The sequence below is a fragment of the Homalodisca vitripennis genome, chromosome 5 (genome assembly GCF_021130785.1).
Source record: "Homalodisca vitripennis isolate AUS2020 chromosome 5, UT_GWSS_2.1, whole genome shotgun sequence".
In the NCBI taxonomy this organism is placed as follows: domain Eukaryota; kingdom Metazoa; phylum Arthropoda; class Insecta; order Hemiptera; family Cicadellidae; genus Homalodisca; species Homalodisca vitripennis.
The window spans coordinates 104362150-104389890 of NC_060211.1; the positions used below are offsets into that span (position 1 = coordinate 104362150).

Here is a 27741-nt window from a genome sequence, read left to right on the forward strand (position 1 = left end):
ACCCGGTCTTTTTGTATTATTTTGTTTCTGTTTGTAAACAAACGCACTACGCAGAAATGTAGAAGTAAATTTGTGAAAATTGGATCCGATCATTTTTTACCATTGTTAGCATTAGTTGATTTTTCTCAGTTTAAGGTTGTACAAGTGAAGTATTGGCTCTTTTTATTATTCACATTAATTCAAGTATAATAATAAATTATTTTTATTATTAATAGGTATGTGTAGCCTATTGTGTATATATGTTTATAAATTAATACAATTATTTTAAACTCAGTTTGCATATAAGTTCGAATATTTATATAGCTTTATTTTAAAAAAAGTACCCCCCCCCTCAAGTGATAATATCTGGCTGGAGTAACCTGCTACTAGGGCCAAAATCCCATATTGGGTATAGCAAAAGGTATCAGTCCCTTGAATCTGGGCAACCTATTGTATCAATGTTTTGGGGTAGGGTACGATAAGCGGACCCGGTTTTTTATATCTAAGAATATAGTCTTCGATACCTAATATTCGCATCTCAAATCCTAGACTATTAATCGATATAAAAGTACCTATAGTCCTCAATAGCAATCATATGTTTTAAATTAAAATATGAATTTAATATTTACAGTGATCAAACAAATTATTATAACCAAAATTAAGAAAACTGAAGATGACCATATTTGCTCCTCTCACAGTTACAGTTGTTTCTTTCCCACAAATTTCACATAATGGGTTTTTCAGTACAAGTCCAGCATGTTGAAGCCACGAAAAAGCAACGTCGTGTAGTTTTCTAAAATTGTCTGCTATTTTTAATAATCTGAATTACTTATGTAAAATTGAAATATTATCCTACGTGTATTATTTTAGAGTGTTTACAGCTGTTGATATAGATTATTTCAGTTAGTAGTTCAAAATAATTAATCAGTAACTTATATATTGATTATATCGATGGTTATGATTAAGTAATATCGTTGGCCAATTTCGATATAAAAAAACCGGGTCCGCTTATCGTACCCTACCCATTTTTTGGTGCGAGGGGGTGGGTCATTAACCTCAAATGTCGAGATAATGGGGGTAAGAAGGGTTGCAATTTAAGTGGCTGTCAGGACAGTTAGTCATCAATACCTCTTATTGTATAAACTACCAAATAATAAATAAGGTACTTTGGGATTATACCGACCACACCAGTATGAAGAACACAAAAATATAAATGTATAGAAACAAACATGATGGAACGAAAAAAAAAAAACTCTTTAATTACAAAATTACAAACTTACAAGCATTTCCAGGTATTGTGATCGATATTGTTGTCGCTGTTATCTTATCTTTCTTGAGAATCCCGATTACGGCAGTCCGCGCGGCATCACATGATTATTAAATTTTTTTGCACCGTACATAATTGCCTAAATTCCATTACAATTCAACTTATATTTCTGATCAGCCCCTCTAGAATTTGATATTTTACTGATAGGTACTATCTCGAGGGATGTTTTTCTTTGTTGACATCAGCGCGGGGCAGCACCTTTGGTGCTGTTGAAGCCCGCGCTGATGGCCGGAGGCACTCGCATTTTGGGTGGCGGAGTGTGATCAAGAATAAAGTTTTGTGTGTTTTTTTCAATAAAGAGTTTAGTTTTTGTTTGGAGAAATGTAGGGGTAAAACACGGAAGTACGACGCACCAGCTGAACGGGCGGCGAGACTCTGCAATCACGTTATCTACTAGACCGCTCGACTTTGACCTCTGTCTGAGGATGGGGAGGGGTTTGCGATAAGACCAAAGGTGCTGCCCCGCGCTGATGGCCGGAGGCACTCGCATTTTGGGTGGCGGAGTGTGATCAAGAACAAAGTTTTGTGTGTTTTTTTCAATAAAGAGTTTAGTTTTTGTTTGGTAATGTTTTTTTTTTGGAGAAATGTAGGGGTAAAACACGGAAGTACGACGCACCAGCTGAACGGGCGGCGAGACTCTGCAATCACGTTATCTACTAGACCGCTCGACTTTGACCTCTGTCTGAGGATGGGGAGGGGTTTGCGATAAGACAATTCCTGTTTTATATTGACGAAATATTGTTCTACGCTAATCTAGTAATCAGTAGAAGCAAAATGTCAAATAACGATTCATGTCTGGGTGTGGTCGGTATAATCCCAAAGTACCATAAATAAACCAAATTGTTGAACTGAAGTATGTTATAGGTATTTTGAATTATAGGCTAGTAATAGCTTAGCTATGTTTATGATAAAAGACCACCATGACAATCGAATCATCAATATTTTTTATTATCTAAACTACTGAACAATAACAAACCAAAATCAGGTACATTATAGGAATTGCAAATTATGATTCAGCTATGTTTTTTATATCTAAAAAGTAATAACTTAATGGCAAGTTAAAAACTATATATGCATATTTATTAAATGTTATTAATGGAGACTACTAGATATACATTAGAGGTGAGGGATAATATGACTTACCCAGCACCTTCATCGAGAGGCCTAACAGAGACATGACTAAATGACTATGACAGGTTATATACTAAGGTGATGCTTCCCTCTCCAAAGGAGGTGGAGCCTTCCCTACCGTGTTGCACCCCAGGGGTTCTCTAATGGACAATACCACATTCACTCAATCCAAAATATGTTTTCCATATGTATGTGACTATGGTTGTTCCAGGCTCTACGTGTTTTAATACGAGAGGAATTATGGTTTTTTCATCTTGTTTGTTTTCAGGACAAACCTCAATTCTATACTTACCACAACGTTTTATCTTTCTTGTATGGTTTCAATTAAACCTAATATCCATGTTCCTTCTACCAACATTCTTTTGTTATATTTTTGTTTTCCAATTTTGCATTTATTCATTTCCACCACCACTCCAGGACCTTCAAGCTTTCCTTCAATATTAAATTGTTTATCAATCCATACGAAACAAACCTCCATATAAAACAAATCTCCCTACAAAACAACATCGAGTCAGATATACTTCTTGATGGGCTTAGTAAATCCAAACTACTCAAGAATTAAAAAACCATAGTTTGTCTGATTTCTGGAAAAAGTAGGCTACATCAAACTCACAATGTTGCACAGTCCAAACTTTGATCCTTCAAACTGTTCTTCAGTGCATTTTTACTGAAATTATGGGGTAGGGTACGATAAGCGGACCCGGTTTTTTATATCGAAGAATGTAATCATCGATACCTAATATCTGCATCTCAAATCCTAGACTATCAATCGATATAAAAGTATCTATAGTCCTCAATAACAATCATATGTTTTAAATTAAAATATGAATTTAATATTTACAGTGATAAAACAAATTATTACAACCAAAATTAGGAAAACTGAAGATGACCATATTTGCTCCTCTGAAAGTTACAGTTGTTTCTTTCCCACAAATCTTATCATCTTATCACAAGTATTATCATCTTTCAAAGCAATATCATGTAGTTTTCTAAAATTGACTGCAATTTTTATAATCAAATGTTACTTATATACAATTGAAATATTACATTACGAGTATTATTTGAATGTGTTTACAGCTGTTGATATAGATTATTTAAGTTAATTGTTCAAAATAATTAATCAGTATCGATTGATTATATGGATGGTTATGATTAAGTAATATCGTTTGCCAATTACGATATAAAAAACCGGGTCCGCTTATTGTACCCTACCCTTATGTCCACCATTACCTTCTCTTTTACATCTGAACATGACCATATTTGCTCTTCTCACAATTTAATTTGTTTCTTTCCCACAAATTTTACATAATGGGGTTTTCAGCACTCATCTAATATCTTGAAGCCACAAAAAACATCTTATCATCTTTAAAGCATTTTCGTTTACTTTTCTAAAAGTGACAGCCCTTTTTATTTATACAAAGTTACTTATGTAAAATTCAAATTGTACGTATATTATCTGAAAGTGTTTACAGCTATTGATACAAATGATCTAAGTTAATTGTTCAAATTATTAATCAGTATCGATGGTTATAATTAAGTAATATCGTTTGACAATTTCAATATAACAAACCGGATCCGCTTATCATACTCTACTCTCAATATTAATACTGATTAGGCCTAATTCATTTAATAGTTACTCAAGATATCGCTACCGACATAAAAACATTTTAAGATTGTAAACAAGATATTTGGCAAGTGGCTTAATTTAAATTTAATTGTTAGTTATCTTTACAAAACTAACCAAAATACCAAAAGATTATAGAGAACTTGTGTATTTCTTGGTTTTAATACATTTGTTTTGTTATTATTTAAATGAGACCAACGTGTCTCATTACATATTCAAACTGTTTGATGGCTGTGGTTCCTTTATTATTTATAATTTTGAGACATTGTGATCATTTTTTAATCTAAACCCTAGGGTAAAGGCTATAGTTATTGGCACTTTAAGGGACATTTTCACATTTGATGCACTATAAATTAAACAAATTAAATTCAAAGAAAAGGATTATTACAAATAAAAAGTAATAATTTATACTATTACTTGTTTACAAAATCTATACTTATTGACACCTATGACTACATCTATTGGCACTTAATTCATATAGTTATTGGCACCCTTTAGTTTTTCAGTTTCTAATGTTGATATAGGTCTAAATTACAAAAATTCTTTAATTTAACATCGCATCGTTTCTATCATATTTTTGTTAATATTAAGAAAATTACATCTATTTTCTCTTTCCAAATTCTACTACTTATGTTTAAATATGTTAGCCTACTAACAATGAAAACCTAATCTTATTTAGAAGATATGTTGTTAATAACATTGTACTCTTTCTTTAGAGTTCACATTATATCTTAGCCCAGACATTACCTATGTTTAATGTATTGGCAACATCCTCACCAAATGTTAAACATTCTTTGCACACGTATACCAAAACTACTTCAAAATTTAAGTCATATACACATTTTTTGTGGAATGTTTTACAAAAAAAGTCATATTCGACGCTCAAAAGAGAATCTTGGGATATGAAGTTGTTCCCACATTTGTAACACAAGCCTTGTATACAGTTAATATTGGACTTGACATGTGTTTCTGGCGATCTCGGATTATCAACTGAAGAATTTTTGAGATTTTTTCTGTTGATTATAAATCTTCTATATTAAAAGGAATTCTCCTTTTAACATCCCCTTGCTTTCGCCTACTAGACGTAGGTCTACAAGATGTTTTTACATTTGGTACATATTTTCTTTGCTTCCAACTTCTTTTCTCTTTGAATAGATTTTTCCACTGTCTTGAGGAAATCACGAAAAGAGTTTGCTCTGTGTATTTTTACCTTTCCTTTCAGGTATTTCTGGCCATACCAAAACCTCAGACAAAGTAGAATTGCCACTGCCTAACGTTTTAATTTTAATATTGTTCTGTGATATTGTTGCTTCTTTTTCTACAACAAGTCTCCTCTGTTCCGGTCGACTGTTCTGGTACTAAAGCTCCTCCTAATTTTGTTAGAGTGGTCTGTGATATTTTGTGTTAATATCTAAACTTATTGTGCCTTTTGATGGAACACTGTGTAACATTTTGTTGTATTGAGTATATTCATCAGCACTCATCACACCTTGTTTGGAAAATTCCTCCCATAGACAATACAAAGTAAAGAATTATGATGATAGATTTTCTGACAAAATTACATCTTCAATATTATAAACTTTTATAAAAGTTCCTCACCAATATTTGTGCTGAACTGGTCAAGTGTTATAAGACCTTTCAGCTAGATCTGAACCATTTTTTAAGAACGTTTCCCCACACATTTTGTATAGTCAATGTTCATTTTTCTAAATAGGAGCAACATGCTCTTTTGTACCTGCCTCATTCATATGAGTGTGCCTCCATTGCAAAATACCCGTATTCCATTCAGTACGGCTTAAGTCAAGTCAAGTCAAGTCAAAATATCTTTATTTACATTATGTACATGGGTACAATAAATAGTGTCACTACAACTAAGTTACATAATTGGATGATTATAGTAGATCATGTTGTTGAATAAAATTCTTCAAATGAATAAAATGCTTTTCTAATTAAATAATCTTTTAACATTGATTTAAATTTCTTAATATCTTCAACTCTTGTTATTGTTTTTGGAATTGACTTAAAAAATTTTATTCCTGCATAAGAAGTTTTTTTTGTATAAAATTCTAAATTGTGTCGTGGTATTACTAATTCCTTCTTGTTCCTAGTATTGTAAGTATGGGTTTCACAATGAATTTTAAATTTAGATTGATAGGTCCTAACATACATAACACATTCTAAAATATAAAGGCTATGCACTGTTAAAATATTTAGTTCAGTGAAATTATTTTTCACTGACTCATCCTTCTTCATTTTCAACATTATTCGTAGTGCTTTTTTTTTTGCAAAATTAGAATTTTATTTAGGTTTTGGTTTGTGGTTCATCCATACTCTCTATCCCATATGCAATGTGGGATTGAATGTGTGCATGGAAAACCATTTTTAGTACTGACAAACTGCATAAATAAGAAAGTCTTTTGATAGCATATAACCCAGAATTTATCCGCTTAATTATCTGTTCAATATGAAGATTCCAGCTAAGGTTTTTGTCTATTGTTAGACCGAGAAATTTTGTGTAGGAAACTTGATCCAAACTGGAATCGTTTATCAATATGTTAGGATTCGAACGTTTTCTGTCTTGTTTTGTATTAAAAGAAATAAAATTAGTTTTATCGGTATTTAAAACTAATTTGTTGTCAATGAAAAATTTTTGTACATTTGAGAGTTGCAGATGTGCAGATATCTCCAATTCGACTTCTGTTTTTGCAGATATAATGAGATTTGAGTCATCTGCAAATAGGCACAGCTGGTTTTTTGAACTTTCAAGATTACTAAGGCAGTTTGGCATATCCTTTATATAACATATAAATAATATAGGACCTAAAATAGACCCCTGGGGTACTCCATTTTTTACTAATTGGGTGTTGGATTGAAATTTTAGTATTTTGTTATCTTTTATGTGAGTTATTTCAACGTATTGTTCTCTTTTAGATAGATATGACTCGAACCACTTTAAATGAATATTATGGATACCTAAATTTTGCAATTTGTTAAGTAAAATTTCATGAGATATGCTATCAAAAGCCTTTGATAGGTCCATGAATATTCCTGTTACATTATCACTTTTGTCGACTGACTCTATTACAGACTCAGTGAATTCTATCAATGCAGTTATAGTAGATTTATTTTTTCTAAAACCGTGTTGTTCCTTGTCATAAAGATTATTTATTTCTAAATGTTTGACCAATCTATTGTACATGGTTCTTTCAAAAATTTTTGAAATTACTGGTAAAATTGAAATCGGACGATAATTTTGAATGTCTGTTACAATACCTTTTTTGTAGATAGGTACAACCTTAGACAATTTTAACTTACTAGGAAATATGCCAGTAATGAGAGAAGAATTTACCAGATGCATTAATGGTTTAATTAAAGAGCTTTTTGCAAATTTTATCAATTTCATAGGCATTCCGTCATACCCGCTACAAGATTTATTTTTGAGTGAGTCAATAATTTGATTCAGTTCTTCTACACTCAAGGGCGGGCATTGAAATTTAGGAGACGTTATATTTATGTTCTCAGACTGTGGTTGTAATGAATTTGAAGGAAGGTCTTTTAACAGTGCATCTGTCACATTTATAAAATAATCATTGAAGGACTTTGCAATTAGAGATGGTTCAGTAATAGATGAATCTTTTGATTTAATTACAAGATTGCCTTCGCATTTATATCCATTCTTTTTTGTTTAATTATTTATAATTTTCCATGTTGTCTTGCTAATATTTTCTGAATTTTTTATTTTAGTGTCGAAATAATTTTGTTTACATTTTATTAATTTTGAGTTGTATTGCCTAGTTTTATTCTTAATTTCATTTTTAAGGTTTTCTGATTTTTTCAACCTTGACAACTTATTGAGGTGTATAATTTAATTTTTTTCATCTTTCAGTTTGTTTTCCATGTTTGTTTTTTATTTCCTTTTTTAATTTGCACAAGAGGAAAGCAGAGATCAAAATAGTATCTAAAGATACTATCAAAACAATCATACTTTTCATCTATCGGAGAACAAAAGATTGGAAGCCAATCTTCTTTTTGTAATAGAGATTTGAATAATGTCATATTGTCAATTGAAAATTTTCTTCCTACAAAGGTTAAATTTTGTTCAGATTTTACTTGAATTTGTAAAAGTTCGAGCATTTGCGCATCGTGATCAGACAAGGCTGTTATAATTCCAGAGACTTTCATTTCATTTTTATTATTAAAATTTGTCCGAAAATTGTCAATACAAGATTCAGATGTTTGTGTCACTCTGGTTGGAAAGTCAACTAAAAAATTCATTCCATGTCGATTTAGAATGTTCTTAAGATCTCTCGTCTCCTTAGATTCATCTAACATGTTAATGTTAAAATCTCCTGTAATGGTTAGATATTTGTCCTTCCCTACAAGAAATTCTATAAGAAAGTTTAATCTCTCTAAAAATTCGTTATTTTTAAATTGGGGGGTTCTATATACTCCTGCCAATATAAAACTAAACTGTTCTGTTTTAAATTTAGCGACACAACATTCAAATAATTTATCTTGGCACAATTCTACAATGGCAGGGAGCACCAGCTGCCTCCCCTTCAAACCCTCCTTTGACAGAATCACTACACCCCCTCCAGAAATTGTAGTACGGGAATATTGTGAAATTAAGTTATAGTTGTCTATATTGAATCTTTCAAGTTTAATTGATGACATATTGTGTTCTGTTAGAACAACTATTTGAGGATCTAATTCAGACAAAGTTATTTGTAATGATTCTTTACAGGAGTCGAAGTCTCTAATATTTTGATGAAAAATGTTTAAGCTTTTATGTTTTTTATTGAAGTTATTTATGTGGGGTGTAGAACCAGATCCCGCGGGGAGTTTAAAGGCGGGGCATCCGGTGTTACATCATTATCTTGGTTTAAGGGGATTACATTTTCATCAGTTTTGGAACATGAGATATCTGAAGCTATACAAGAATTAGAAAATAAGTCACTATGATTATTAAAAACAGTTTTAGACATAGGCTTAGTTAATAAAGGTGGGAAGTCGTCCACTGAGTCCGTCATATGTAACTCGTCATGTTCTTGCGGCACTATATGTCCAGTATTGCTACCTGCTTCTCTGAGATCTTTAGATGTATATTGCTCGGATGTTGTTGTTGCAGCTTCTAGTATCTCCTGAGTAGAAGTGGCTTCCATTTGTTTTAATAAGATACTGGAAATTGAACTATATAAATTCTGTTTGAAGTCCACAAAAGAGAGTCCACTTCTTAAAGGCCGTTTTGAGTTTTCATTATATATAATAATCTGGATAGAGGCTCCTGTCTGTTGCTGGAAATTAACAATATTGGTTGCGAAGTGTTCTGTTGGGATGTTGTCCCGGACACAACCCATTGGTGAGCAGACTAGATACTTTAAATTTCTTTTTTTGAACTCTTCAGTGAGGTGGTTGAAAGCCATGTCATAATCACAAGCTACAGGCTTTTTATAAAAGTCTGGTTTGGTAACCAATCCGAAAACATTCACTCCATCGATGCTTTTTTGATGGGTTAAATAGTTGGTAAGGAGAAAGTGTGGTTTACCAAACTGTTGGCTGAAACATTTTGCCACCCCAGAACTCATATGGCATTCATGGTTGAGGTCTCCAGAAATACAGTGAGCAAAAGCAATGTTCTTATTATTCCTATTTTTTAAAATTATTTTTGTCATATTAGATTCAATGATTTTTATTTTTGTTTTTGAATCCCCATTCACTACTATTTCTGTTCCATTTGTAATATTTTCTGATTCTGCTGTAGTGGTCTTTTGATGACTTTTTTCCTTGTTTAATTTGGAAGTTTGGTTCAAGGAATTAATTATCATATAAGATAGTTTCTTTTTGCCACGATAATTGAGGTGTAGGCCGTGTCGAGTGAAATGGTCTCATTTGAGTTCTTCCGAGTCAATTATCTTTACATTAACCATTCTCACTGCAATTTCTTTTATGTAATTGTTTACTATATCTATTTCATTATGTGTTGGGTCAATTGTATTTACATCATAGCGGTACGGGATTGTTGTTATGTGTACGGTTCTCTGTGTACTTAAACTTTGCAGGTAACCTTCCAGATTAGTGTAAATTTCTCCAGTTGATTTTTTAGTAATGTTGTTAGTTCCCGCAATTATGACTGTTGGGCGGCAAAGAGCCCCTTCAGCTTGCTTGTACACTTGCTCGGTTGTAGCCCTGGGCATAACCAGACCGCTTACTTTAATTTTTCCCTTGCTACAGGCACCAATTAACTCAGGAAGGCCCTGAGTTAATTGGTCCATGGCTGTCCATGTCCATGGCTGTCTGAGTAAAATTCAACATCCATTGATTTTCCACTATACTCACTCTCTTTCCCTGTTGGTGTTGGCTTGGAGATGGATGTTTTTCTTGGTTTTATCTGTTTTTCATAGTTTTTTTTATTTATTGCCAGATTAAATACTTTTGTGTCATACTCTTTGGTATTTAAAGCTTCGTATTTGTTACTTAGAGGGATAACAGTAAGATCTTGAACCTTTTTTTCTGTTTTTTTGAGTTTCTATTCTTTTTTTTCACCTCACTCCAGTTTTCTTCTTGTGTGTTTTTTTCCTGGTTACATGTACAATTTTGGGGAGTTTTATGCAGGTTGAGGTCTTCTGTGTGTCTTACAGGAGTAATAGCAGCAGCAACAGTATCAGAACTTACTGAAATTGGGGATTCAGGCCGAGCATGGGTAAGGATGGGAGCGGGTACTTGGTACATAAGTTCAGCAGCTGTGTCAGGTGTGAGTGCAGATAGGTTGTTATTGTGCAACATGAGAGCTAGCTGAGCCCGCTTAGTTATTATGTCACTTGGTTTTATGTCTGGCCAGAAACCAGGGACTGGGCTATTTTTTATTTCATAGAATGTACCCTGAGTGATACGTTGGATGAGTACGTCGCCAAATATCAACATATAAATACCGCAGTCCACTCCATTGCTTTGTTGTGGCACGGCTACTTTATTTATAGGTGTGAGTTTTTTTAAGCCAAGGTGTTTGGATATACTTTTTACAACTTGCTTTGCATGTGGTAAGTTGTAGTCACCTATTGAATCAAAGTAAAAAAATTCATTGTGTAATTTTTCGTACAACAATTATTATTTTGTTTAGTAAGAATTTTATCTACATTTTATTTAGAAGTGGCTTCATATATACATATTCCATATAAGAAGTGTGAATGTATTAAAAAATTATCAATGGTTTTTAAAGTGGCCAAATCATACATTTGCCATACAGTATTGCATAATTTCTGATGAAATTCACCAACTACATTCTCGACATGATTTGTCCAAGAAAAAATTCCATCAATTGTGTTAATCCAACAGTTTGTCTAATTTGTTCTAGCTAACAAGTACTGATAAATTTTTATATCCAGATTAAGTTTTTTTTTTGTTTTGCTTAGTTGAAAAATATACAACTAACTAGATATTGTTCAATGTACTAGCAATTATTACCATTAAAGAAACATTTTATATTTGATAAATCTAGATTAGCCGATGTTTCTGTGCTATTATTGAGCTTGCCTTTAATAATTAGGAATTAGGTAAAGGTGAAGAATGTCTTATTTCACCCGGTGAAGTTAAAGCTAAGAAGCCCTCTATGACGCTTAACCTGCGGACTAACGGCTTAAAAGTAATTTCTGAACCACCACCAATGGCCGGGCAGGTAGACCTCTTGCAAGAACTTAGCAGTTACCTCTACCCAAGCAACAGCCACTCTTGGTTATCTTGTGATACTGTTGTACCCGCTACACTGCATCATTGATATAATCATAAGGTGAAGATTTGGTTCACTGGTTCTATTTGGTTGGCCAGTGAATGCAGACCTATTGTGACCTTTAGTCTATAGTTTAGTTTTAATAAGTAGTGTTTAGTTTTTATTAAGTGCATGTTGTAGAGTTAGTGTGCATGGAATAGACACACAACATGGCTGTTGTTGTTCGTGACTTACATGTGTCACAATGCTCTGGTATGTTTTGTTTACTTTAACCTGTATTTTAGTCATGCATTAGTTTAGGCATTTACCTGAAGAAGAGATCAGATTGCAGATCTCGAAACAGTGTTACTGATTGTATTGTAACACAGAACGATGGCAAATGTCCAGAAAAATCCTGTTTCCTTGACATAATCAGTTATGAAATTATCTCCCTTTAACCAATTTGCTTTTACGTCTAACTTGTTACTGTTAAATTGGCATGAGAAACATTTTTAGTAAAGATCACAACTTAGCACAATAGGCAGTAAGCCAAGCATGATAACAGTGTACTTTGCATGCAATTTCCTATCTAATTTAACCTGGTAAATTATCTCGTGAAGCCCAAATAGAAACGTTTATGATTTTATATATACTTTATGTATTGTATGTTTCATTAAAAGTGTGTTAAAGGAGATATATTGGAACCACACAAATATAAATTTGAAGAATGCCATTTACAAAATCAGTTGGTATAGTCTGATCAACTGTACAAAAAAAGGAGACCACATTAAACCATGAGTACTTGGCTCTTACACCTAATCTTTTTACCTAATTAGATTTAGATCATATCAGAAAACACCTTGTAGATGTATTTAATACGTAATAAATGTAATTTTGATAATCATGTGGTTCAGTGTTGCAGTTATATAAATGTCTGTAATGGAACTAAATTCTCAATTTGATGAGTTATCACCGAAGATAATGGAAATACTTCTTAGAGGTAACTGTGCAATAAATTAGTCACTATGTTAAACTTTGTTTCAAATTCAGCATGTACAGAAATTATTCGAATTTTTAAACAGTTTATTGTTAAATTATAAATAGACACTATTTGATACTCTTGTAGTAGCTTTTTAGTCTGTTGCGCCTAATGAGTACTGTAGTTACTGCTGCATCAAGGCATCTGCCAAAATGAATGAATAAAATTACTCTATAATATCTGTCTAGCTGCACAAATGCAACTAACACATTCACTGTGACTCTCTATTTGATAACACCTAATGAGTACCGTAGTTACTGCTGCATCAAGGCATCTGCCAAAATGAATGAATAAAATTACTCTATAATATCTGTCTAGCTGCACAAATGCAACTAACACATTCGCTGTGTCTTTCTATTTGGTAACACCTAATGAGTACCGTAGTTACTGCTGCATCAAGGCATCTGCCAAAGTAAATGAATGAAATTACTTTGTGATATCTGTCTAGCTGCACAAATGCAACTAACACATTCGCTTTGTCTCTCTATTTGGTAACACCTAATGAGTACCGTAGTTACTGCTGCATCAAGGCATCTGCCAAAGTAAATGAATGAAATTACTTTGTAATATCTGTCTAGCTGCACAAATGCAACTAACACATTCGCTGTGTCTCTCTATTTGGTAACATCTAATGAGTACCATAGTTACTGCTGCCTCAAGGCATCTGCCAAAGTGAATGTGAAACTACTCTGCAGTATCTGTCTCGCTGTATAAATGCAGCTAACATATTCGCAGTGTCTTTGTATTTGGTACCACCTTAAGGCATCTACTACTGTAGTAATCATATATAGAATCACAAACAAGAGAACTGTCAAGGAACAGCTGATTGTGTTCAATTATTCCTCATGTACGTTGTCAAGATAAGATATCAGCCTCAGTTCATAATATAAAAACTCCTGTGATTATGTTTATTTAGTTAAATTTAAATATGTTATATACAAGTTTATGTAACAATATTTTTTTATTTTATCATGCATATTGTTCGTTATATTTTTTCTGAGTAATAAGCATGTGCTCTTTAAGCCCATTTTTGAAACTATATGTACAATTTTTAAAATATAGTCATGTCTCTGGAACTCTAAACTTTGCTCTGGCTCCTAAGATAATTCTTACAGAATAAACAATCTACTCAGTAGAAACTGCAGGATTTCATACTTGAGAAAGCAGAAGAGATCAGACAAGATGTTGCAAATGTATTGAGAAAATGAAAGCTACCAAATTGAATTTATCGAGAGGAGAAAAATTCTCTGTATGTTAAAAAAAAGACAATTCTAGAATAATTCTACCATCGGATGAGGGCAAATGTAACGGTAGTTACTGGAATGGACTCGTAAGGGAAAAATCAATAGTATGATATAAGATGGCTTCCCTAAACAACTTAGAAACCATAATAAACATATCACTGAATTATCAAATCAGTGAATCAGATCCAACTTGGAGATAGAAGACACTGTAAAAAGAGGTTTGATTGACTCTGATCTAAAACCAATACTGGTGTATGGGTTGGCTAGATTGCATAAAGAAACTGCAAATTAATAAAATAAAATCTTAAGAAATAGTAGAACTAGGTGAATTATACCTGCAATCAACTTATATTTTTAACGATAAAGTCTATGAGCTGATGACAATGGGGTTACCAACGTTACTTGTAGCAGTAACTTATGCCTAGAAAACTTTTAAGATATAACTCTAGAAGATGGTTCAGTTTATATTGGGGAAACATACTTTTAATACCTACATAAGTTCATAAACATTTTAAATACACAAAATATCAGGATATGGTAAAATTGGACATAACGATACATAGCTACAAAACCAAACAGAATAAATGTTGACAAAACAAAAGTACAAGCAGTTTGTTATTCAAGAGATGTCCGAGTAGAGTGTATAGAAGACGAACAATGCCACACTCAGGAGGATGACTTGACTAATGCGAGAGACACTAGTCATGGTCATGATGTAGAAAGGAACTGATAGGAAAGTGGTGCTAATGCTGGTGTTGGAAAGCCAGTTCGACAGTGTAGACCTCCTCTTAAAGGTTATATTTTGCTTGCCGCTGCTGGTCCAACTTTTGTAAAAGCTCTGAAAAGACCTGAATAGAGGCAGTGGCATTAACAAGAAAACAGGACAAATAGAAGTGCATACTTGAGGCCCAAAAATATAAGATTGATTGTAGTGAGATATTAATCCAGTGGCTAGGTTTGATACCCAGGTCCGTACTTGGACTGGTTTCTTTGAACAATTTTAATGGGACCTGGGCAGGGCCTCACCACACATGGCGGTGGCGGGACATGACGGGGCCCATCCTAATATCTTTTCCGAGGTCTACCAAAGCTGAGTACAGTCCTGTTGATACCTTACAATGTCTGTTAAATGTTGTAACCCAAGAAAATAAGCAATTTGATGTAAATAGTTTTTGTATATTCAAAGCTGGAGAAAGATATTTATGTCAGATAGACAGAAGGTTAAAACAATCAAAGTGGATAAGTATGACACCGTTTTGTTTGGGTTGAAACAAACTCCTAAGTGTTGGTATGATCAACTAACAAAACCCCTACTAGAACATGGTTTCACTTAAATTAAGGCAGATTCATGTTTCTTCATACGGATCAGAAATGGTGAGAAAGTTCTTGCCATTAATGTGGATGATTTAATTATAGTAATGAATCACTTTCAGTTTTATAAATGGTCATTTGCAAACGCAAAGGAAGAGTATACTGAACACTACAATTAACAAAAATGCTGGACAATTCCACAAGAGGTCCAGGCATATTCACTCTGTTACCAGTATGTGCGTGAAGAGTATCAAAAGTGTATCTTTGATGTGAAACACATTGTTGGAGAGGACCAGCTTGCAGATTTCTTTACCAAGAGACTTGAAGATTTTAATCCAGCGTTTCACTCTGAAAGCATACTGAAAAGATATCTATCTATATTGAAAAGTGTATTGAAAAGCTATGTATCTTGATATGTTGAAAAGATAGCTATAACTCTGTACATTCAATTTAGCCAACATATGTTTATCTTTTAATTCTATTAATATGTATTCATATGTAGTGTTTAGATTATTCTTGTTTTTGTTCATTTTTGTATAAGTTGTATTTTTTTATTTTAACTCTTTAATGGTCTTAAAGTTCAATTATATTGATTATATTGGTTGGTTAATTTTCAGTTGATCAAGATACACTGCCTCCTTCTCAACTCGTATAAGTGAATGTGTATTATCAGCAGTTTCAGTTTATCTCTTTTGATTGATGGCTCTCGACAGCAAGGCAAAAATATTTCAATTTAACAATGAATGTTCTAATCCAATGTGAACTGATAAACATAGATAATAGTCATATTTTAATGGTCTTAAAATATAGGGTATACAACAAAATAATGATCATAGGATAAAATCTAAAACTATCAAATGTAAGCATGTTTGTATTGTAGTTTAAAGCTTAGTCCCAATTTAGTATTTTGAAATGAAAATCTCATGTGTTACGAAATGAAAGACATAAACGTAAATATATGGACATTTATAAAGAATTTTGTGTTTTTTTTTTTATATATGCAAACTAAAGATTATGTACAATAGATATTTAGTATGATATAAGCATTTCCTTTCCAACAATAAGTCACAAGACAACCTTATAACAATCCAATAATTTCAAAATGTTTTAAAATTTTGAACACCTTCAATACGGTACAAGACATGTACCAACTTTAAGAGAACTGAGTAGTAATAACATTTTTCCACTGGAGTCAACGTGTTAACCTTTCATAGTTAAGCATAGTTGACCTTTCAACTATGCTTTCATCTTATCCTGTTTTCTAGCTGTAAGGAAATAACATGTTCAGTATACTCTTTCTTTGCGTTTGAAAGTGACCATTTAAAAGACTGGAAGTGACTCATTACTATTACTGAACCTTGGCAGTTGCGTGGGAAAAATTAGTATGTATACATGTTTTATTTTTTGTTTAAAAACAAACGGACATTACAAATATTTTAAATATAAAAATGGTTTATGTGTAGAGTATTTATTTATTTTTGTTACATTTAAGATTATATACAAAACTATTAACTCTGTACTTCTAACAAGTTTTGGAAAACAATTTGGAAAGATAATTTGACTAGTATTATAAATAAATAATACTAGCCAGAAACTTTTAATTTGTAACTAACTTATTGAAGAAGATAAAGGCTTTATCATAAATGTTCACACTTTGCACAATTATGACTACTATTATAGAAATTATGTCATTAAAAATGTTAAAATTTTTAGTAAGTTCTAAAATTATGTATACCATTATTAAATTGAATATGTTATACATATAGTTTGAACTCAGATTGAAACCAATGACCCACCAGTTGATAGAATTTCCTGTAAGTTTTACATTTTATTATTTTAATTAATTTCTCATTTATAATTTTGAGAGTTTTAATAAACATTTTTCTATAAACTAATTTGCTTGTGGTTAATTTGTGAGAGCTTGTGTGAAATATCTTGTATAATGCCGGTAAAGAATATTTAATCAGGTTAGGTGTGTAGAGTTTGCACGCTCGTGTGTCTGTAAAAACACTAGCCTGAAAAAACTTTTCTACTTTGATGAAAATGATACATTATCGAAAGAAGATTGAACCAAGACTTCCTGTACTCCTGAGATCTTCACTTATATTGAAGACGTTTTGGACTGATAAAGCTGTATAGGCTGCAATTTTCTCTTTCATTCCTATTCTATGATGTGTGTTATCATTTGTTTTACATATAACTTTGATACTTGTACTTAAGTGAATATTCATGCTTGATTCAAGTTTGATGAATAAGTGAACAAAATAAAAAAAAATAATGTTTTGTACTTTTATGGAAATGCAACACAGATCATTATTTATTCAAATGTAAGCATTACAATTAGAAATTTTTAATTTTATAAATATTCAAAATCACAGCATACCTATGGCCGGAAGTGTTGATTCAATCAGAATTTTGATAATATTAGCTCTATTTTACCTTCTACTCTGTGCAGTATCTGAAATGTGACAGTGGTCAAACTCGATTTCTGGAATCTGGAGCTCACGCCTGTCTGAATAGATCCAAAAAAGTTGGTGACAAACACGTTCAAAACAAGCTCTTTGAATCTTCCCGACATGAATGATAACTCGGCTACAAAAGAGCTCTCTCTGGTATACCCAGTAACTTTTCAATCAGTCTTCATACACCTATAAATGGACTTCATAATAACTATGCAAATTAGGCTACATAGAATTACTTTCAGACAGATGATTTAACATTTATTATTTTGTTAAACATTCTTAGAAATAGCAATTTAATAACCAGATAATAACACTTATTTTATTGGATATGTTTTTATAGCTGGCCTGGTGACAGATAAAGCCATACTGGAAACTCCAGAATGTGATTTACTTAATCTTGGTTCCATCACTCTCGCAGATGTCAAACAGATACACAATGTTGTTGCTAAGAGATCTAAGCCAACTGATTTTATTTCAGGTATGTTGCGTAAACCATACCAAGAGATAGATTTTGTAAAATATAAATATATGATTGATTGGTAAATCCGGATGGCAAACAAGGCGTTTTTATAGACTGCCAAATTTTAAAGTAGCACTAGTTTCAAAAATGTACTTCTTCAAAATCTTTATTTGTACAAATAAATTATATTGTAAGAGATATAGTCACGTTAAGATAAAAATTGTCTTAATCTAAAACTAAAGTAATTTTATTATCTAAGTTACTACCTTAATAATAAAATTGTACATATCTAAATCATGATGAAGAGAATACAATTAAATCGATATTAGTCCAAACATTGTGTCATTTAAAAACTCATTTGTATTCAAATATGCTTTCCTCAATAATAGTAGTTTAATTTTTCATCAAAGTGAATACTATATTTGTATGTTTGTGGTAATTTATTATAAAATGTTATGTAAATTGTACTATTTTCAAAGATGAGGAGAAGGTCTATGATGAGGGTAATGAAATGCCTCTTTCTTTCAAGTTCTATAATTATATGAAAATAAAAAAATTTTATGGAAATTTGTTCTATTATTGAAATATATATTCGTGTTTCATAATATTGCATGACTGTTGTTTTTATATTATGGAATAACATTATTTACAAGTTAAGAAACTCAAACTAGAGAACTGATACACACTATTATATAAGAACTCTGTAAAGTCCTAATGTATTAATAATAAACAAAAAACAATAGACAATAGACAATGTACTTTATTTGCAACAATCATAGAGAATGGCATTAGCGTCACAAGTATAACATCACAATTTTACAGCTTTTCATTTTCACTTTATACCTCCTTTCAGAAATTTTTCAAAAAAAAAAAAGAATTTTCTTCAAACATATTTTATTTTAATATTCTCTAGCCACTGTGTGTTTATTGTTAGCGGAAAGTAATAAAATAATTTCTGCTTCATCCTACAAATTTAAACAACATAAACACTAGAATCACTATGAACAATATTAATTACTGTTTTTTACCAAATAATTTAATATAGAATATAAGGCAGATTGGGATTAAATAGTGTTTTTGAAATGATAAAATTTGAGGAAGTTGGAGTGTCAAAATTGTAAATTTATAGAGTGAGCGAAAGGGGAGGATTATTCTGCAACCAGCAAATTCTTTCAAGGCATTTAACCACATTCAACAAGTGATTCCAAGGCTGATAGTTAGTGAAGCTACTTCAACTTGCTCATATTATAATGTTTATTCTTAAGTACTTTTAAAATCTTCCTGGAGAAATCGTGTCAATGTAGTTGTTAGCATTAAAACTTAATAGTAAGTATATTATTACAATATGGGTCCCAAGAAGTGCTATGATTAAACAAAAAATCATAAATGTGTTTCAAATGCAGGGGATCAGCTGGTGAACAGCTGTAACAGGCGGTGGGGTCGACTGAGCACAGGATGCTCTCAATTGGATAGTTTCTTGCAAGGAGGTGTGCTGACCAGAGGGATCACAGAGCTATCTGGACAGAGCGGCTGCGGAAAGACCCAGCTATGTCTACAGTTGGCTCTCACAGTACAGTTGCCTACCACCTCTTGTGGTTTGGATGCAGGTCAGATATTGTCACTTTCAACTTTCATTATTCCCCTTTTCCGCTTCAATTGTTTTGTAGTTATGTTCAATACTTCTTTCAGGAGCCGTTTTCATTTGTACTGAAGATCGATTCCCATCCATAAGATTGAATCAGCTACTCAAGACTTCTCCGGTGGCTCAGAAATTCCCAAACATAAAATTTGGAAATAATATATTTGTTGAACACATTGGTGATACTGTAAGTTATTTGATATTTGAAAAGTTCATTGGAATTAGCTTGCTTTCAGATAAAAGAATAAGGTTGTAAAGATTTTTCTCATACATTATGGGATTAATCCACTAATTACAAGCTCCATAAGGTGTCTGTTATAATGCTATAATGTAATTAATATGTAAGTTGTTTGAAAGGTCCTGATATTTGGAATTAAAATAATCCCTTTCTACATGGCGTATAAGCGAAGTAGATTTAAGTTTGTTGATTTGCTTTACATAGTTTTGTAGGTTATCTGCCTTTAAGAGTTAATACATATTATTTGTGCTAAAAATAAATTTTCCAATCCCTCTTCAAGTAGAAAGCCTTGCTATATGTTTTACAAGTATGCAACATCTAAAAAGTAATTAGTGAAGATTATAATAATCATTAAGACTTTGCCAATGATATCTAACATCCCACCTTCACTCTTGCAAGAGACGAATGATGAATGATATTAATTCAATAAGCTTTAATTTACTCAAGCAAAAGAGTCACCGACATCCCATACAAATTGAGTGGGTTTTAAAATGATACCCTCTCAGGATACAACTCTCACCGATCTTTGACGTTTTGTGCTTTAAAAAACTAGTGAGTATTAAATTACTCATATGGAAATTCTCAATGAAAAGTGATCAATGAGGAGAAATTATCAGTTTTAGAAAAAGTTATAGAAAAGTCAAGAGGATACTGTTTGTTGACCATCTGGTCCGACAATAAACTCTGACGTGTATTGCAATGAACTAAGGAAACTCAGATGTGCAATCCAGATCCAATTGATAGGAAGACTTGCAAAAGGTGTGTCTTATGTGGAAAAATATTGTAAGTGATAAGCTTTTAAAGGATATATAAGGTTAAGAAAATAAACAATGCTGTGGTTAAATACTCGTCCATATTTGAGAATTGGCCATTCTCATAAAATATCTGGTGGAATTTGAGGTCTATTCATGTTTTGTCACTCTAATGACAGTTGGGTATCTCCTCTTCCTTTAGAGTTCTGCGAGCGCGTTGTAATCAGCTGATCGGCGGTTGATTAGGTTTGCAGCAAGTATGTTATGAATGTCCTTGACGTCAGCGATCCCTTGTGCTACGTCCTGAGTGAAAAATACCCTGATATAGGATCTGACATGGTGGCCGGACAGGACATAGATACGCTGTGATTTGGATTGACACGTGTTACAGTTAGTGTGCGTACATTTTCTATTCTCCCTATGTCCTAGAATATTGGATTATTCTAGCAGAGGGAAATTGTTGAAGTTTGGGAGCGAGTTTACGAGGCTGCTCCTCATATTTGTATGCTGCGTGTCTCTCTGACATTCTGGTCTGCGATTAAGGATGCTGCAGTCCCTCTGAGCGTGAGAGCCTATCGGATATTCGTGGGACATAGACGTTTGCGTGTCTTAAATGTTATATTTTTTAATTATAAGTTATATATATATATTGTTTATTGCTCTATGCTTAGAAACCCTAGTGTCGACTGACGAGTATATTTTTTAGAGTGCTCAAGGAAAGTGTATTTATTTGTTTGTAAGTGATACTGGTTTTGAAATTTCATATATTGTGAAAAGTCTATGTTAAATAGGAAAATAATAATTAAACACCATAATGTTGCTGTTGCAACATGATGTTATTATAAAGTCGCCTCGTAACTAAAATCTTGCTAACTTTATACTTTTAGTGATATAATTTTATTTAGGTATCAGTCAATACTTTATCCCAAATTTAACACTCTTGTATAAACTATTATCAGTTTCCACTCTCTCATTTTAGTAATTTATGTTTGAATAAATTCTGTACTTAGAGATTTATAAAATTAATGCAAGTAATAGCCTACAATTTATTATAGTGGAAAAAATTATCTGAGCACTAACGGTGTAATCTATCCTACGACAGAACAGACTAGAGTGTATCACGCTGAGTCTGATTGATTCTTCTTAGTAATATATTCTAAAGCCCTGCCGTCCTATCTACGTATTCCTGCCTGAGTATCTTTCCTTGTTTTCTACCCTGGACCGTTTCTAAATAAGATGGTGCCCTACCTTTTCTGCCTTATCCCCTCAAGAATCTATTAGGAGCCTGAGGCTGTCTATTTTTAAAAACAATGAAGTTTTATTTTGAAACTGATCTTTGTAATTATACCAACCATTAAAACACTGACTCAGGATTCAAGGTTTTTGAAAGAAAGTTAAAATTTAAAAATAAATTGAAGCCCTGTAATACTTAAGATATAGTTGTTTCTATTGCCATTAGTCTTTACTTTTGAATATTGGAAAATGGCTATAAGATGACATATATAAATAATACATATTCACTGTACACTTTTTCTGTGCAAAGTTAATTAAACCTAACACGGTTTTTATGTGACAAATTCAAGAGACACATTAAAAATAAAATATGCCATTTGTTAGGCTAAAACAATAGCTAACCAATTTTCCAACGGTAGGCTGACCTAATGCGATGTGTCAGCATGCGACTGCCACAACTCATGAAACAGCATCGTGTAGGCCTCGTAGTGGTGGACTCTGTGGCTGGGGTATTCCGTGCTGATTACACTACAGCTGAGTCCTTACAGAGGGCTAGAGACCTGCGGACGTTTGCATCTCAGCTACATCTCGTGGCGAACATGTATAGTACAGCTGTTATTTGTGTTAACCAGGTGAGGAAATTTAAATGAATTTTTAAGAAAGTAGACATATAAATTCTTATATATGAACCATTTCCTTCTACAATAAGTTTTTGTATATTTGAAAATCAACTGAAAATATTAAACTATCTGTGACTCAGTGTTGCAGTTCAATATTGGCAATACTGTAAACATTTAACAAGGGCAATGCAGTTTGTGATATATTCCCAATATAAGCCCATGTTATAAAATTAAACTTGCCAGAAAGACAAGATTCACTTGAAATTTACAAATTCTAAATGCAATTTTTTCAGTTGACTCACTACTTTAATTTGCAATATGTATTTAAAATGGTATTATTTTAACTCGTTATGCTGTGACAAAATTTAAAATCTGCTTTTAGATAACTTACAAAAAAAAAAAAACACAATACTTTTCTTTCTGTCTTAAAATAGTTGTTTGTAACAGGCCGAGAAGCATTCGTGAGTTCCTGCACACAGCCAGTGCCTTTGTGGAAATCACCCTCCTTTGGCTGCTAAATACAAAAATATGAACACTTTAAAACAATTAAATATTCTTTGTATAAAATTTATCATTTATAGGTCCATTTATCATTGTAGGTCCAACCTACCAACAAAACAAATACTAAATGCACATCCATTGCCTGTGTGTGGATAGATTCCTACACAGAATATTGTCTTGTTTATGGGGGATATAAATGTATAAACAAGACATCAACCTCCTATGTAGAGACCTATTCACAGGAATTTATATTATAAATCACAGTTCTGGATTACAATACACTGTTACTGATATGAGTCCCATACTGCCAAGGTACCCTTATATTCAGCTGCTACACTCTGCTTCAGGAACTCTGGAATAGTCCATGGAATGGCGAGAACATCTTTGAAGTGGTTACTTTAAGGCTTTCTTGAGATTCAAGAACAGGAGACAGTCTACCACATGATAAAAAAGGAGCATTTTCATGGTGGAATTTCTAGTATTCAGCAATTTCTGGTCATTTCCATTTGACAGTTATTTGCAAGCAAGCTTTTTGTGTAGATAATTGTGTTAATGATATGTCCAAGAAGCATAATTCTTTGTTCACTGACCCACACTTATCAAAAAACGCAATAAACGTTGTCGCCTTTTTGAGGCACTGGGAGTTTATGCCACTCTGACCTTTGGATCTTGGCTTTCGGGTTGTACTGGAACACCCATGTATTAATTGCTTGTTATTATGTTATCTAAAAAGTCTGATTCACTGTCCAATATCTTGGACAATGTCAACTTGTTGAGTAACCTAATTCCTTATCGTGACATTATTTTTGTACACCTCCTTAACCAAGTCAAGCATCTTGAAAGTGGTTTGCGCTGGTAAAAGCAAAATTACTCGCATAACATTGATCCAATGAATGCTTTATTTTTGTCATTTTCTGCCATAACAAAGACAGCATTTGCACCATGAGTGATCCTACATCATCAGAGCTTGGATCTATTGCTATTCATTGTGTTGCTTAGCTTCTTCACCCCTTCTCACAACAACAATCCTGCTGTCAGGGAATGGAGTGCCATGCAGCAATCAGTCTTTATTACTTTATGGACAAACCATGCTTTCTGTATTCAAAGTTTATGAATAAAATCTGTTTTTATTTTAAAACTTTATCTAAATAGAATCTTAATAATCCTAGTCCTGTAAATAAATAAAAGATTTATAATTCATCAAACTCAATGTTTATTGTATTTATAGGTATCTGACATCCGGAAAGGGGAAGTGACACAGACTGTCCCAGCTCTGGGGTTAGCCTGGGCCAACCTTGTTACTTGTAGACTGCAGATGTTCCGCAACAATGACTTACGGCACTTGCAGATTGTTTTTTCTCCCCACCTGCCACAGCAATCTCGTCAATATACCATCACTTCAGCTGGTGTTGTGGGTCATCTTACCACAATGTGATTATAGTGTTTTGTTTATAGTTATTTTTATGAAACAGTGGAAGCCAACATAATGTACTAGTGGATTATTTGTTAAATATTAGCTGGTGTTTTTTTATGGAATCTAAGTGTCCTTTAAGACTTTCTGGGTTTTAAAGAAATAATAAATTTTAAAACTTTTGTACTTTTAAAATGTTTTGGATAAATTTTCCACTTACAGATGAAAAACAGATAATATGGTAGAAAATTACATTACTAGAAGTTTTTAGGATCAAACTCTAATCTTGTAGAATTACAATTTATTCATGGTAATATTCACAGTTACTCTTTCACCTCACCTGTCCTCCCACAATCTACTGGCACCTGAGTAATAGAAATTAAACATAAAATGTCATGTTAAATAGTCCCGATAGTTAACATGCAACACATGAGAAAAAGAATTTTTACTTCTAACATTGAGTGTAATAGTATGTCATTAGCCACAGCTTCCAAAACATTTTCATAATGCATACAAACTTTCTCTTAGGTAGTTTACAAAAATTGTTAAATTAATATATTAGCTATTCCAGTGCTTGTAATTATTGGATAGCATGGCATACTACAAAATAGGTCCTAAAACAGATCTCTCATGCAAAATAAATAGCCTATTTCCCCCCTATTTATTCAATAAGTATTGATCATGTAGACACCTTAAAACAAATCTACCACAGTATGATGAGCTGAAAGATTTGGAAGTTTGATTGGATGCCATCTACTTAGATTTCTATGAGGCATTCAATCGAACCAATCATCTTTTTTTGTCAAGTTTTGAGATTATGGGATCTCAGGAATAGTCAGAAATTGGTTTAGTAGTTACTTGTCTAGTAGAAGTCTTGTCCATTACAGTGGAGCGGAATTTGAGCCATTCTTGGCTGCTTCTGGAGTTCCCCAAGGATCACACCTTGAGCCATTTTTATTTGTATTTTTTAACAGCATAGCCCACCACGTCTAGCTTTTTATCCTTCACTGATAACATGAAACCCATATAATAAAGTGCCCAGAGGGTTTGTTGCTCTAGGATAAGGTAAATAAAACGTCTCTAACATAAAAAATGTCACTGTATGTCATACTGTCAGACAAAATATTTGAATAGATTTTTATTATTGTAAGTAGATGAGGTCAAAGATCTGGGAGTGGTATTTTCCGCTTCTCTCTCCCCTATGCCTCACATATTTAGTATATGATCTAGGGCATTCAGGTCACTTGGTTTTATTGTCAGAATGGCTAGGAATGATCTCAGCATCAAGTCTCATTTTTCGTTTATTCTTAAATGTTTGACAGTTGCTTGAATATGGATAAGTAATATTGTCTCCTTACACAAAAATCGCTAGATACCATGATATTCTAGTTTTGGAACTTGGCTGATTTCACGGCATTCCCCCTCTCTGTAGGAGAAGCATCTATTTGGACTTGGTCTTTATAAGTTGAACTCATCTTTAAGATTACTTGAGCTCCTTGCTAAGGACGACTTTAAAGAGTTCCAAGTAGCTAGACCATATCTGGGGAACTTTCCTCCTGAACCATTACAATACAAATTTCCATTATCACAGCCTTGTATCTTGAATGTTTCGATTTGACAACTCCCTACCAGAAGACGTGAATTTTGTTGAGGATAGCATTGTTGGCTTCAAGAGGAAAATAAGGATCACCTTCAATTGTGACCATGATGGGTAATTGCTTTGTATGGGTGCCACCTATATTAAAATGTCTTGAACCATGACGTGAGCTTCTTAGTTGCAATTCTCTGTTATATAGCTATTATCAATTTCTTTATTTGTTTATAGATTTTATTATTTGATCATTAAGCTTGTATGTTCTAGTATCTGTACAAGTGTTTTTCTATTGCTTTCCTTATGTATTATTATGCTCTTATTCACCCTACTTATGAAATGTCATTGCGTAATCATCAACATTTAAATTTGATTGTTACAAATTTTGTTAATTAGCTACCACTGAATGTTTGTACTTATGAAATGAAATTTACTATTGGATTAAATAAATACATCTGAATAAATGAATATTGAAATAAATTAGGTGGGTCGAATTAAAATTAGAAACAAGTAAGTGGAATATCTCAACGTTTTAAGTGAATAATAAAATTTCAGATGCTTACTCAGTTTGTTTGTCCTCAGATTTGCACAGAATTTCATTTTTAACTTGACCTTTTGATCTAAAATCAATAGAGTTAAATCTCTTAAGACTTTTTGTCAAGAGTTATTTGATGAACAGACAGATAGATGAAAAGACAACAGAATTATAAGATGGCTAAGATGGGCCTGTCCATGTCCTTATTAAAGATACATGCACAATATCAGTTCCATACATTAATATATTCCTCTGAGTTACAGGCTTCGTTTATCAAGAACGTAGCTCAGTTAATTCTCAAGATATTCTGTGAAAAACAGACAGACAGAAGAAGAATGATGCCCTCTTAGTAATAGCAACAACACAATTACAGGTCCAAAGCTCAATTCATTCTCTGGATATCCTGTAAAGAGTTACGCTTCGCCAGCTAAACTAAATCCCATGGGGGAACATGCACCATCATTAAATTTAATGTTGCCAATATAAAATTAAGCTACATTGTATTACCTCACTACTATTATTTAATACATTGAATCCAATTATCTGTATCTAGATTTATTTATTTAACCCATTGTGGATCGTATTGTTTTGGCACGAAATAATTTATGGTCAGCGGCCGAACAAACAGCAATGGTGCGCCTCATCGTATCACTCACTATTGTATACTCACTTCATATCTACGTTGAACTGGATTCCGGTTTATAAAAATATCTCCATCTATATTCTTAAAAACAAAATAATAAAATACAATATATTGTTTATGAACTATTGTAATATTTTCTCTATAATAAACACTCTCTAATAAATATTGATCTAGTTCAGACAATTGTAAGTTTTCCATTTCAATCAGCACATGGAAAACTGCACCCTTTCAGGAAAACTGACGCTTTCACAAACTACACCCAGAGGAAAACAAAAGCATTAGCAAAGACACTTTCAGAA

The 27741-nt window shown here is 32.7% G+C and overlaps 1 protein-coding gene across 2 annotated transcripts; it reads left to right on the plus strand.

The window, feature by feature from the left end:
- LOC124362628 (DNA repair protein XRCC3) lies at positions 1 to 27347 on the plus strand. Of its 2 annotated transcripts, none has more exons than XM_046817291.1 (7): positions 1 to 215; positions 12678 to 12763; positions 18160 to 18297; positions 19683 to 19886; positions 19969 to 20105; positions 22561 to 22773; positions 24491 to 27347. In XM_046817291.1, exons 2-7 carry the CDS (start codon positions 12694 to 12696, stop codon positions 24695 to 24697), a joined length of 969 nt encoding a protein of 322 aa, XP_046673247.1. In that variant the 5' UTR covers positions 1 to 215; positions 12678 to 12693; the 3' UTR covers positions 24698 to 27347. The 2 variants fall into 2 exon arrangements, with proteins under 2 accessions (XP_046673247.1, XP_046673248.1); XM_046817292.1 differs by having other exon boundaries at positions 12686 to 12763.
- The last annotated feature ends 394 nt before the right edge of the window (positions 27348 to 27741 follow it).

Bases quoted from the DNA above. Each gene is read 5' to 3' on its own strand.
- LOC124362628 (XM_046817291.1), top strand. From the start codon at position 12,694: ATGTCTGTAATGGAACTAAATTCTCAATTTGATGAGTTATCACCGAAG. The intron at 12,764-18,159 runs GTAACTGTGCAA...ATGTTTTTATAG, and splicing joins AATGGAAATACTTCTTAGAG to CTGGCCTGGTGACAGATAAA. The intron at 18,298-19,682 runs GTATGTTGCGTA...TTTCAAATGCAG, and splicing joins GCCAACTGATTTTATTTCAG to GGGATCAGCTGGTGAACAGC.